The 13,854-nt window shown below is 50.4% G+C and overlaps 1 protein-coding gene across 1 annotated transcript in view; it reads right to left on the bottom strand.

Moving 5' to 3' along the window:
- The window catches only part of LOC126543542 (phosphatidylinositol 4-kinase alpha-like), a 29,826-nt gene extending 18,167 nt beyond the window's left edge, over positions 1-11,659 (bottom strand). Inside the window, exons 1-6 of the mRNA XM_050190652.2 lie at positions 11,420-11,659; positions 8,518-8,934; positions 5,531-5,953; positions 3,220-3,507; positions 2,395-2,596; positions 709-917 (exon numbers count right to left, since the gene is read on the bottom strand). Of these exons, the coding sequence (XP_050046609.2) occupies positions 709-917; positions 2,395-2,596; positions 3,220-3,507; positions 5,531-5,953; positions 8,518-8,934; positions 11,420-11,602 (1,722 nt within the window). The 5' untranslated portion in view covers positions 11,603-11,659. The remainder of the gene's footprint in view (positions 1-708; positions 918-2,394; positions 2,597-3,219; positions 3,508-5,530; positions 5,954-8,517; positions 8,935-11,419) is intronic.
- Positions 11,660-13,854: the final 2,195 nt, after the last annotated feature.

Below are 13,854 nucleotides of genomic sequence, written 5' to 3'. Positions count from 1 at the left end.
CTATTGGCTTTATCAAAGTAGCTGTTCGCTCACATACATAAATTTCTGGCAGTGCGGATATTCATATAGTGCTTGCTGTTTCATTGCGTAATTACGAGGAGAACAGAGCTGTTAAGCAGCATATACGTAGCGGTGTAGTGTAGGTGGCTTCGCATATAAGTCAATCCGTCATACGTGCGTTATCTCCAGCGGCGCGAGCGCTAGCATGAAAAGCGACTGCCATCCTCCTCTCCCGCAACCACCACATGGGGACATGCGACAGTAGAAAAGGACGTGATTTATGATGATTTCTGGTTGATGTTTTGCCAGTGCTTGTGTAAATCTTTTTTTTACCCCTCCTGCATGGGCCCTAGCTTGGGCCTGCAGTATTTTGTAAGTAAGTAAGTTTGTCCTCCCTCAGTTTCACCGCAGCATCTAAACCTTCAGACGACCCAAAAGGCCCGTGCGTCTCGGGGAGCTATAACAGTTGGCGTTAGGTGACAAGCGCACCCTAAAACCGAATTTAACCACATCACGAGCCTCTACATCGGTGCCTTTGTATCCGGGTACTATTGTAAAACCACGAAAACAGGCGAAAAAGCGAAAGAAACCCATTCGGTCGAATATTTGTCGTGGTCCATGTATCGGGCGTGGGAATGAAAGAATACTTTCTGCAACGTCAGCTGTAGCACCTGAAGCTTAGATACTGCGCCAGTTGTTCGGACGCACCTGTCGGAGCGCCGCCTGGCAGATGGTTCTGACGCCGGCGTTGTCGCCGCTGACGAGCTCTTCCATGCACTGGTAAAGCTTGAGCAGGACTGGTGCTGGGGCGCCCAGGAAGTCGCGCGCGGCAAGCATGCAACCATCCACGATCAGGGGAAACATCTCGGCTAGCGTCCTGATGCCGTTCAAGCAACTGATAAGGATGGGCAGGTGACCTGCACGGGAATCCAGGGGCTTACTAATGTCTGCTCAGTTTTCCTTATCATCATCAGCAGCAACAGCAGCACAATTGTTGCATAAACTTTCGAAGATAATTGTCAAAATACGCGAATAGGTTATGCCGACTGCAGAAACTAAATGCACACACGAACAATACTTCCAAAGCCTAATGCTGGCATCGTTAAGGGTGTTTGACGGTGGCGGTTCAAATTATCATCTAAGCGATTTGGTTGGTGAGATAACAGGGGCATGGTGGCACCGCTACGACGGCGTGACGATGGTGCGGTTGAAAGGCAAGCAAAAAGAGGGGGGTCACAGGAACACTGAGACCACAGAAATATTAGGCAGTGAGCAAACAAGGAAAGCCTCAGCATAGAGCCAAGGCTTCGACGCAAGGACATTGTTTTTGTAGGGTAATCATCTCCCAATCTCTAGTGTTACCCGAACACTGTGGGTGTGTGTGTGTGTTGTGAAGCGTCTTCTTTAGCGCCTCCGGTGTTGGCTGTTGTGTGGCTATATATACCGTGACCACCTGATCGGCTTCCCACATATCATACACATACACCTTTAATCCCACTTCGACACTTCTAATGCTAATGCAGTAAAGAACTGATAATCATGCTCACCCAGCGTCTATTTAAATGCACTATAGAATAGAGGAATGTCTCTGAAACAACTCCTCATCTTCGCGGCATCTTTATTCGGGAAGTAGCGCTGTGCTCCACGTGGTAGAATCCAGCGACAGTGACAATACGAGATCCAGCTGGTAAATACAGTAGTGAGGAATGACCGACTTGCATATGCATTCTTGTTCAATACTTGCTAGCGAGAGCATGCTTTATATTAGACTATAAAATGGTTGTCCATTTGGCGACACACTTGTGAAATAGTGACACGATGGCGCTTTCTATTAGACTATAAAATGGTTCATTTGGCGACACACTTGTAAAATAATGACACGATGGCACGGGCATTGCTTGAGGCGCCTTTCACATTCTGCAAACCAGTCCGAAGTGTGTTAGTGACACGTCCACACACCTAAGAAGTGAATCTGATTTTATCAGCAGATATCTTTGAGCGCGCGTATCGTTGTCGATTGACCAATGTACATGAGCATGTCCGAAGTGCAGTGTGCTTTATATATTGATATACTGTCCAGAGTAAAGACTTAAATGAAACTAAGCGCTCGTAAACTCGTATGTGTTGTATTCACTTCTCTTCATGGCGGCTTCTTTGTTCGGGCATGTTAATTTTCTGGGCGACAGTGCGCAAGTCCCGAAACTGCCACTTGAAGCAGAACGCGGCTCCAACTGATTAGCCAGCACTCTTAGGTTACTAAAGACGAGACATTTGTTCTCCGCCATTCACAGCTGTGTACCGCCCGCAGATACCACGAGATGTCGACTACACAAACGCATTATATATACAGATATATATGCAGCCTGAAAAGTTTTCAAGAGAAGCTGTACGTACCAAGTGCAAGCTTGAGACCATGCGCAGCGTTGAGCTTCTCGGCGAGCTTGCCGCAGAGCAGGTCGGCACCGTTCTCGTCCACCTCGGCCCAGACAAGGATGTCCACGCACGTGGCCACCGTTTGAACGCTGGCGCGGAACCGATGCACGCACGTGTACTGATTATCCTTCTGCTCCTGTTCGCTCGCGTCGTACGCCCTCACCTGCCACCGTCAAGGACAGAGCACGGCGCATTGCAGCATAACCGCACTGTTTGACGTGCAAGACGACGGAGCCATTCTGATGCCCCACTGCCGAGAAAGAAAAAGCACTGTCCTGCGAGCGTTACCATCCGCAGACTGATCCAGCAGCTGCGAGGACTGCACCACTTCAAGAAATAGTGTCCTGCTAACGCTACAAGTGATCCGGAAACTGGGAAGAGGGCCACCTTCAGAAACGCCTTCCTGTCAGCTTTGGTTAACACGTATTCCCACAGCTGTGAGGAGTGTACCATTTCCAAGAACACCGTCCTGTCAGCGTCATCATGAAATAGGTATGCCTGCAGCTGGGAGGAGTGTACCACTCCCAAGAACACTGTCCTTTCAGCGTTGCCATGCGACAACCACCGACGCAACTGGAAAGAGTGGACTTCACCCACGCGAGCATTCGAAAAAGTGCATGATGGCTGCATCTCGTGCGGCCCATGAAGACTGTGCTGGGCCAGGTTTTCTGCGCCCGCCAAAGAGGCCTAAACATGGGCTCTAGTCTTAGTGAAACTGATAAGTTACTTCGTCCATATCCCCCCCCCCCCCCCCCCACGTTCGCCAATGCCGCACCCTATACTCACCTGTATGTCCTTTTGGCCGGCGAGGAATAAGTGCTTGGCAAGCTTCTGGATGTCCTTGGCGAGGCTACAGAAGAGTGGGGAGTTAGTTTTCCACTCCTCCTTGTCGGCGAGCGTGTAAGAGCAAAGCAGCTCGTAGAGCAGTGTGATCCAAACGAGCTTGAGTACCTCGCCGAACGAGAGGTACGGGTTCACGGTGATCTGGCCGCTCTGGTAGGCTTCCATGGCGCATTGGTCGAGGTACTCGATCATCTCGTCAGACAGGATGCGGTCAGCGTACGCCAGGATCACCTGAGAGCCGAAACAGAGATAGTCTGGGAAATTAACTTGAAAACACAATTTCAAAGCGCGTGTCTTAAAGTGGTAGTGTTTATGTGTTTATTTTTTCAGCTCTCGATCTTGGCAAAGAGCAGGGGGAGCCACTTCGTTCTGATCAATTATGTACAAAGATTCCTTAGGGGATAAAATAGAAATATCGCTATACAAGCCCTTGAGCTATGAACTTTGAGATTAAGTAAACGATGAAACGCCTACCATAAAACCGAACTGTATAAAAGAAAAGTAGAAAAATAGACTTAGAAAATAAGTTCTCATATACCTGACCTCACGGCCTACGCATTTATTGAATTTATAGAGCTTGTTGCTCCTCATAAAACCAAGAAGGCTCGTGTAGACGAGACGAATTGTATAGGCGAGCATACAGAACAGGGCGAAGTCTTGCAAGACAGACGAATTAAATATTTCTTAATCATCCAGAATTTTATCAGTACTTTAAATTTGTCGAACATATTGGCAATGAAGAGTTTTGGACCTGTAAAATACTTAGTTTGCACATCCCTTCGTTGTAAAGATTGCGCACCGTACCGCTCACAATAAAGCAGAGTAAGTACAGTTAGCAAAATAAAACTTATTTAGAATGAATTCAAGCGATAATTAGCGAAAACCTTTCGCGAAGTATTTCTTGAATTTCCGTGAGTGCTTCATTCGACGGATTGCGCAACCGTTAGCCTACCTTGTTGCAAGATGGTTCAGGCATGATAGCGTTGCGCAGCTTGCCACTTACTGCTTTGGGGATACGCGGGAAAAAACCTCGGGAGACTGCCCTGGAACTGGTTCTGGACAATGTCAAATTCCGACCTGTCCGTGTTTTAACCTCCTCAGTCACTTGGTACCCAATTGTGTACCTTGCTGTAATTCGTTTTCAACCTTACCTCGGAAGCGATGACGCCACATATTCATCTTTGATATATAGTCAGGTACATTCGAAACGATATGGAAGTGGTTTAAGTCCGACATTACCGTCTGCTTTAGCTGAAGTTTCGAGCAATTTCTTGTGGACCATTGTGTCGTCACAGACGACGATAAACCCCATGGAAGTGTTTTTCGAATACTGCGAGCTGACACTAAAAAACAGAAGGCAGCATCAACATGCCGACCTACCACTTTATGTTACGTCTTCATCCTTCTGTTTAGGTCAACAAAATCGCACGACGGTTACGAATGGGCAAAGCGAATGCTTAGGCGTCAGCTGTGGTGTGGGCTATAGGCGCTTTCGCTCTCGATATCGAACTCGCCGAATCGCTTCTAGTTCTGAAGGCCCTGCTCCCTCTGTGAAAATTCAACGTACAAGACGTTTTATAGCTTTCTGATTTAAGCTATTGCGCTTCTCTCTGAAGCTGAAGTGCTCGCCGACTTTGTGAGCATACACTGGCACAGCCGGACGCGCAACAGCATGTTGAGCGAGCCACCGGCACTCCCGTCAAAATATAAGCGCGCCGTGATGCAAAACTCGTTAACGCCAAGCGGCGGCGGCAGACGCCCGCGTCACCACCGACTCGCCAGGGGCAAATCTTCCTCGATACTCGGGCGCAGTCGGTGGGTACCGCCATCCAATGACGTGCAGGGAGCAACACTATCTGGTGGTGTTGCAGGGAATCGAGCCTTGCGTCACGTGACCGAACTGGCCTCTCTGCGGACGGCGACAACAGCGCAAAACTGATAAACTAGGTAAGAAAAGTAAAGCTTTTTTTACGACAAAGATCATGAGGAGACGGTTACGTTCTCCACTTGCATAAAAAGATGCTCCTTTCAGTTTCTAACCAGGAAACTGTAAGAAATCGTTATTGCCGTTCGTAACATTCCAGTCGGTTATGAGAACCGACTTGAGAAGCAGTTAGGTCCCTGTGCCGTTCTCAGGTCCAGGAGGCTAAGCCAGTCGGAGAGCGCACCCTGTGAATAGAGTCTGAGTTGGCAATGTAGCGAATCTGACATGCCAGAATTCGACTGCATATACGTCATCCCCGCATTAGCGCACCTGGATCTTATTGGCCGAAAACCTCGCGTGGCTCCTGCGCGCGACCTCGGGCTGCTCGGCGATGATTCGCATGAGGCTGAAGCTCGAGCCGAACGTCCGGAACAGGTACGTGGACGCCTTGAACGCGATGGGCGTCGTGATGTTCTCGTACGGCAGCAGCCCCTCGCGGCGCTCGCGCGCCCCCCCGCGACACGCCTTGGCCATCCAGTAGTCGACCATGGCGCGTCGCGACACCATGACCGGGTTGTACGTCTCGGCACGCTTCTTTTTCTTGGCGTAGTTCTCGACGCCCAGCTCGTCCTCGATGAAGTCCACCTTCTCCGGTGCCGGGAAGATCTGGGAGATGAGGAACGGCGCTTCGGGGCTGGTGCGGCCCAGCGCGCGGCACGTTCCGAGGATCAGCGGAGCCACTGTTTGGCCGACCTGCAAAGTCGGTATACGAGGCGGTTGCAAAGAATGTACCAGTTCCACGCTTCCGTCGCCATATTGTAGCGATAGCTGTGCGGGCTCCTGATCGGCGTGAGCGCCGATTTACGCTCGAGCCGCACGCCGCACCGCCCGCCTGCCGCACGCGTGCGGTCGCGCGAAAAATTTCACAAGTCGCACAATGGTGCACAAATTTCAGTTTACACTGGGCCCGTACATGCAGTGTAAACCGAAGTGTTTGCCCCCAGTGTGCGACATGTGCAGTTTTATGCGCGACCGCAAGCGTGCGGAAGGCTGGTGGTGAGCCGTGTGGCTGGATCGTAAATTGGTGTGAAGGAAGCGTGCAGCAGTATAGGTCGCGTAACGCATATCCAAGATGTAAGGTCTCCTGAAAACACTTCAGTCTCACGAGGTCAGACTGTGTGACGCTGCCGCGACTAGTTGGATGTTGGAAGCGAGATCAATCTTTGCGAGTTTGTCTTTCCACCTTGTTCCATGGCCCAGACAAGCTGTGAAGCGTGACGTCGCAGAAACGCGGCGGCGCTGCCACCGCTTTAAGTGCAGGCAAAACAAGAATTTGCAACAGAAACTGCAGTGGCGTAAATTTTTCCGGAAGGCAAAAAAAAATCACCATGTGACCAAGCAATAAAGTGGCTTGGCAAATATCCTTGTTGCAAGCAGACAACAAGGAAGAAAACTGCCAATATGTCGTAGTTTGGTCTTCTTTCCTGCACTGTGCGGCACCATGCATGCGATCGTTTGTTTAAAAGCATGCAGCCGGGGACAAGGTGGGCGAATCGGTTGACCCAACTTTTCCAGCACTGTTATAGCCTTGACTGCTAGGTCAAGACACGTGCATCTTTGACTACTGCAGGCATTTGCCCGCAGCACAAGCTGCTTCGTCCCTATTATGTTTCCAAACAGTTACACTAGAACTTATACAGTCCCGCGCTGTCTGTGACTGCACCCATGGCGGAATGAAACTGGCAGCGAGCGTCAAGTCATAAAATTGAAGCCAAATAAAGTCGGACCAGCACGTCATCGGGTCGCGATAGGCTTTAGTGTGAGCCGCTGCCGCGCTCAGCGCGCGCGACATCCATGTGCGGCTGTTGCACTCGTGCTTTGAAGCGAAAAAGTGTATACGAGAAACGATCGAAGGTGCACAAGCATGTCAAGAGAACATGTGCTTGCAGCGGTTAGCAAAGAACAGAATAAAGCCTATACCGGGAACCAAACATACTGGCCAGAGTTCGCCAAGCGCAGCCGAGACTCGGAAGCAAAACATAATGGGCAGACTTTTGGAGGAACGGGAGAGTGAAAACGTCGCGGTTTCTCCCGAAGCACGGAGCTTATTGATACCGATGGAGCGAGTATTAGAATGTTACGTGACGTAATTAAGGCTCGTGCTTGAGGCGAGCAGCGAAAAGACACAATAAGAAGTCGAGAACGACAGAAAAAGTGGTGGCCCAAGCCTTCGTAATGTTTTTAGCGCTTCTCGCCTCAAGTATAGAATGCCAACTCGCTCATAAAACCATCCTTCTTATGTAAGACTCGTACTTTTACGGGCGGTATGAACTGCAATGAAGATTCCCCAGCAGAACATGCGCGTTGACATGTGTGCAGAAGGGCAGGAAAAGAGCATTAACTCGATCACTGCGACCACTCGCCGTCACCACACCGGTGTCACAAGGGAGAGAGAGAGATATATTTGATGGGAAAGGGCACATTGCTGCTTCCCTGCAGCGAGCGCGGCTCAGCGCCCAGTGTCATAAGCGCAGGTAGCGAGGAGCGTGCGTGCTCGTCACCCAAAGCGAACGTTCCGTGTTGCCGCTCCCTCCATTTCCCGCGGCCGCGCCTCCTCAACTCAGCAGAACGTGGGACCTCCAACAATCGGCATGCGAGCCGCGCGTATCTGCCGTCGCAATGTGGCACCGACGGCACGATCTCTTCTCGAAGGTCCTTATAAGTGTTATCGCTGTGAAAGCCAAGTGCAACGGCTGCAAGGAAAGTTGGCTCAACCGTTTAGGTTGCTTGCCAAACGTACGTCATGCTCAATTCTATTTCCTTGCTCCACACAGCTACGCCCACGGAGCTCGAGCTCTATATAGTCGGTGTAGAAACTAAGAATAAAAGATCATGCGTACTGCCGTCCAACTCAAACACAATTAGCTTAGATGTGGCAGCCAAATAGGTTATCTATCATTGCTGTGATGTCAAGCGGTACCGCGTGTTCAAAACGACTGTTTTTTTCCGTAGAGATCTGTCTTTGAGTCACTTGATTTAGGATTAAACCTGACCGTCGATCCTGACTAATTTCTATGGCTGATCCTGATATCAGTGCTCAGTCAAATATTCCAGCTTCAAACATTTAACGAGCTATTATCTTTCAATCAATCTAGCATAAATATTAGCAAGAGCAGCAAAGTATATAGCTGCGAACGGACTTCAGCGCGGGCTAGGCTCTCCTTCAGAGCCGAAGTGCACACGGGTTGTTTTTCAGGGCAGAGATCGTTCCGAATGCTCAGTTGTGGGTACACGTGCTGTACAGCGGCAGGGCGTACCTTGACGTTGAGCGCGGCTGCCGTGCTCGAGGGCTCCGGGCTCGCCGAGCTTGCGGCGTGCGCGCTGGCGCAGATTCGCACCAGGGCGCCGAGGAAGTCGAGCTGGCAGTTGGTGACCTCCTCGCCCAGCTCGTCGCAGTGGTGGGCGACGTCCGACAGCACCGTATGCAGCAGGAAGCAGAAGCGCTCGCGCACGGGTAACCGCTCGTCGGGCTCGTACTTGACCTCCTCGACGAAGCTCGCCTTGAGCAGGCCGCGCAGCAGCTTGATCAGGTACGGCACGATTCGCTCGCGGTGCTGGAAGCCCGACTCGACCAGGTACACGCAGAGCGACACCACGGCGTCCTGGCCCCGCTGGTCGATGCGGAACACGCCGCGCGACAACTCCACGGGGCAGGCGGCCATCACCTTGGCCACCTGCGGAAGTGTGCGGGACGCGTTTCGCAGCGCGCCCAAACTGTTAAAGGGGACACCGCAACGCCCTTTTATTCAAGCTTGAACACACTGATACCAGTACATTCTCTAATTATTTTTTATTATTATTGCATATAAATGGAGATGTCAATAGCGCAATGTTCATAACTTTCTACGTTTCCCCTCAACTGAACGCGTCCGGGCGTGCTGCCTGCCTTGACTCTCTAGCTGTTTCATACACGTTGATTTCGTTTCGTTAACCATTTCGTTATGCTGCCTAAACTGTCAAGGATAACATCGAAAAAGTTTCAAAGCATACATGGAGCTCGTTAAGCAAGGTGCTGCGCACTACAAACATGGACGAGAAAAGCACAAGGACGGGCACACGTCTGCGTCTGTCCTCGTGCTCATCTCGTTCATGTTTGTATTGGGCTGTACTCTGCTTAACGATGTACGACCCACTCGCCCAAGAGCATGCACTGTTGAACATACGTAGGGATTGAAGGAAAATGGTGCTCCGCGATTTTGTCCTGTGCAGGAAGTCTGCAATCCTAGTGGTGGCATTCTTGCTGTGAACGAACTGGCAGGAAAGCGGCCGTCGATCCAGCGAATCGTGCGGCACTCAAGCGCGCATTGCTGCGATAACGTGCAAGTGTGTGAACGCAGCTCTATTGAGTACCACGCCTTCCGATGGGCCCACAGCAGAGATGAGAAAGCCAGCAAGCCACTCGTACGCTGTACGTGGCTGTACCACGCGTAGCAACATAAATAAAAGTTCACCCTCGATTACAATACTCCTTAATGCGGAATTTGATCGCATCTCTATACGTGAAAGTATGTGTGTCGATATTTTTGTATTATAATTATATAGGTAAGCGGTTTGTATTAGGAAGAGAACGCTGCGAGTAGTGTGGCTGGTGCAGACAATGTCTTGTGCGGCCCACTGCAAACGGAGCGAAGTGTGGAGCGACTGCCTCGCTAATCGGAAGATCGTGAGAGGCAGCGCGTGGGTGACGCGTAGACGCAATTCACAGCAGCCGCCGCAGACAGACCTCCGCTCATGCAGCGCTTTGTATTCATATATGGCATATATATGTGGACGCGCTCGCCAAGTGCGTTTTCGATGGCGTCATCGGTGAACAGACGACGGCGCGCTACTCTGGCGCCATCGCGTAGCGGTCGTCGTCGCCGCATAGCCCGTCTTGCGCGGCACTACGCTTATCTTCTCACGCTTTCGCCATGCCCTCCTCCGTTTTCCTCCTCGTGGTCACTTCGCTATCGTTGTCTTTCATCCCCCGCTCCGCTCCACTTTCGATCTTTCATCCTTCGCTGTGCTCGTTCGTTCGTTTACGCCGAGGACGCCGACACTCGATGCAGGAACGGGCTGAGCTGCGCTCTAAAATGAAACTTAAGGAAATCTCCGACCACTGCCTCTAGACAAACGATGCGATTTCCCGTCTTGCTTTAAATGCACCTTGCCCACCGCTCCTGGGTATAACATGCATGAAATGGTTCAGAAGAAACAAGTCCTGTCGGCATCTCGCGTTCGCAAGGTTTGAAGAACTGAGTCCAAATGCGACATGCATTTGGTCTCTTCAATTTGTTGCCCCGAACTACGTCGTGCATGTCCATGAGACATCTGGCCACACATTCATGGTACGATAAACCCTGAGATCGAAAGACCAGCTCGTGCTCGGCCTTCGCTCTCCGAGTCCGGGATAAAACTGATGCAATTGCTTGTGTGCCAAGCCAACCAAGAGTGACGCTGCGATCGTCTTATAGCGCCAATCGTTCGGTCTCTTCGACTTGTCGTTCCGGATTGTGCAAGACTGTCCGAGAAAGCCAACGCTCATTGGGCACTCTTGGGCAGTCCGGGAAGACAGATTGAATAGACAGATCGTCCTCGTGGACGGCCAAACGGTGGTAACGTCGCGAGCTTCAAACCACATCTGAGGTCAAATTAATATTTGGCTTCAACCCTATCCGAATCAAACCATCCAGGTGGAGGTGATGTCTTCTAGCTGAAAACAACTCAGCCTCACGAGATCCGCTTGAGTATAAGGCTCTCAAATTTGGTTTGAGGTTTAAAGGTGGAATACGTTGAACCTCCTAAGTCAATTCCCCTAATTTTAGTAGAGGATTCCCGAATGCCAGCTGACCACAGAGGAAACGCTGTTCTGTACGTTAGGGCAATTAAGTTTTGTAAATTTGGGCCCGGACTTGGCGGGCCGCCTGCTGCTGAGCAGGGGTGGCTTTAAAGGGGGGTGAGAGGGAACGGCCGACAGCCCAATAACCCCTAGTGTGCAGTGCGGGCTTGTCGGTAACCCACCTCTCCCAATCGATCTCCGTACTATAGCAACGTGATGTGCCAAGTGATAGTGCCTTCCTGCACGCCCAACGAAATGTAAAAATTGGGCTCCGCCCATCCAGCAGGCAAATCTTAGCCCCACCCTTGCTTCCGAGCCGTGCCCTATCGGTCAGCGGTCACCTTGGTCCATGGCGTCGGCTGAAGGTGAGCCAGGCAACGGGACAATTCCATGAGGCCATGCCGGAACGCCGCGCGCTCCCGTTCCTGGGCCAACACGCCGCTGCCGCCGCCACCGCCGTCACTGCCGCCGGCGACGGGAGCTGGCGTTGGCGTGCCTGTCGATGCTGGAGTCAGATCGGCCATGTCTGGGCCGCGGGTAGGCCCTCAAGTGAGGGGGGGCCTTTCCGCGCCGCCTGCTTGAACGGCGTACCCGCGGCGCCCGCGTTCGATGACGTCTTCTTTGTCCACTCCTAAGCGCCAGCTGCTCGGCACCGAAGTGGGCACGGAAACGGCGTTAACGTACGGCGACGTCGCAGGACAAGAGCTATCTGTTGCGTGGAGCACTTTCATACGACCAGCGCTAGGCAAAGCCGTTTCAAATCCGTGACGCAGGGTTTTCGCCCTTAACGAGAAACGGCTGACCCACAAGCATGGAGATACGGCGAAGTGCAAAATATATAGATATACACAGTCGATTCCTTGGAACATTTTACTACGCAGCAGCTAGCACGAAAGCCGAAATTTAATGATTCCGTAGTGCCTCGCTGAGAATAGTCACCGGTCATGCGGGCCAGAGAGTTTCCTCAGTTATTGTATGAAATTCGACGCTACGAGCCATCTCTTTCACTCCCTTTCTGTAAACGATAAAAGAAGCAAGAAACCGTTCTTTTCAGGGTATTTCCAAGCTAGTGAAAACGTGTTGGCTCAAAATGAACCATGCGAATGCAGCAAATAATAGCAAACAAGTTTATTATTTAGTGTGGTCGGAGGCTAGTGTGTAGACCGGGGCACCTTTGACTTCAAGTGGGAAAAGGATCGAAAGAAGCGAATTGTGCAACTGCAGGTGGGAGATTGTTCCGACAACTTCAAACCACAATCGATAAGTGTTGGCACACTGTTCAAACGTATTTCCTTCGTCAAGGGCTACTTCCTTTCCAGGGGGGGGGGGGGGGGGGGGGTTCATGCGTGCTTCAGAGAACGACGAAGCACAAAGGAAGAGTGGGCTAAAAGCCTCACTGCGAGGAAAGTTTGCACCCTTGGATACGCATCTTGTGTTCAAACTACAACCACTATCTATCTAGCTTGCCTCTTTCTTTTCTTTAGAGGTGTATCGACACGATATTTTCGAAACTTCCTGTTTGCTTTAAATTAAGCTTCGATACCTCTAAATCTGCCCGCCCCCCCAAAAAAAATTGTGAACAGCCTCAATTTATTAATAGAATATTACAAGGCTCAATAAGTTAATATAATACTTTTTCTACAGTAAGTTCTGATTTGGTTTCTACCGTGTCGTGACGTCATGACGCAGTATGTGGTCACTTGAGCCGCTTGGTAGCAGGACGGAGTAGCGCTTCGACACTCGCTCGGGCTTGCTTGGTCATTTGCTATGCTAGTACATTAGCCCTTACAAGCAATAGCAGCATACGAGGCGACCTAGCGAGCCAGAACGAGTGTTAAAATGTCGTGACGTCCGGCTTCCACGGGACCACACACTGTCTCATAACGTCATAGCACAGTATCGTCCTGGGCAACGATCGAAACTGAAACTGGCTGCAGAAATGCGATTGTAATAAATTATTTACTGCACGTTGAGTCTTGTTGCAATTTTTCTAGGGTTTAGAGGTCTTTTTAGAGGTCTTTTTAGAGGTCTTTTTAGAGGTCTTTTTAGAGGTCTTTTTAGAGGTCTTCTTTGAGGCCTTTTTTGAGGTGCGTTTAGAGGTCTTTTTCTTTTTGAGGTGCGTTTAGAGGTGTTTTTAGAGGTCTTTAGAGCGGCAGTAAATGAGTAGTCGAAAATATCACGTCGGTACCCCTCTAACGCTACGCGCCTGGCACTTCCTGGTAACGAACGGCGCGCACGTTATCAGCGTGACATATGGCATTCTTGACTGGAAAGTAGTGAGCAAATAGTTTGCAATAGAGGAAACGCAAGCAAGACACACTGAAAAACGTTTGCAACCTTTGGGGCTTATCTTGCCGGGTCGATCCAAATAAGTCGCGAAGCTTCCGGCGAAAGGCGGTTCAGAACGAATTGTTACATCAGCAAGGGACGTTATGGTAGCAGCGATTGAAGCGCGGCTATGTAAGTATAGGGAACAAATACTAGAAGAAGAAAAAAACGTGTTTTAACTAAAATGAAACAGTTTGACTCATTCAGTAAAAATAAAAGGCCTAGTAAGTATTACATACGCGTGGGGAGAAAAGAAAAGACAGCTCTATTTTACTTTATCAATAAATACCTTTATTCAGCGCCCACTAAGAGCGGTGGCTATAACTTATTGAGGGGCTTTAGCACCACCATCCACGTTTTCGCTGAGCAAACGCGGCAGTGGCGTGGGCATGGAGGGGATTTTGGTTTCGCTATAATTTTTCTATCACTTACTTTAGATTTATTTTCT

This window comes from Dermacentor andersoni, chromosome 10, assembly GCF_023375885.2.
Source record: "Dermacentor andersoni chromosome 10, qqDerAnde1_hic_scaffold, whole genome shotgun sequence".
Lineage (NCBI taxonomy): Eukaryota > Metazoa > Arthropoda > Arachnida > Ixodida > Ixodidae > Dermacentor > Dermacentor andersoni.
Note: the sequence above shows the minus strand (reverse complement) of the source record. Positions and strands in the feature narration are given on the sequence as shown.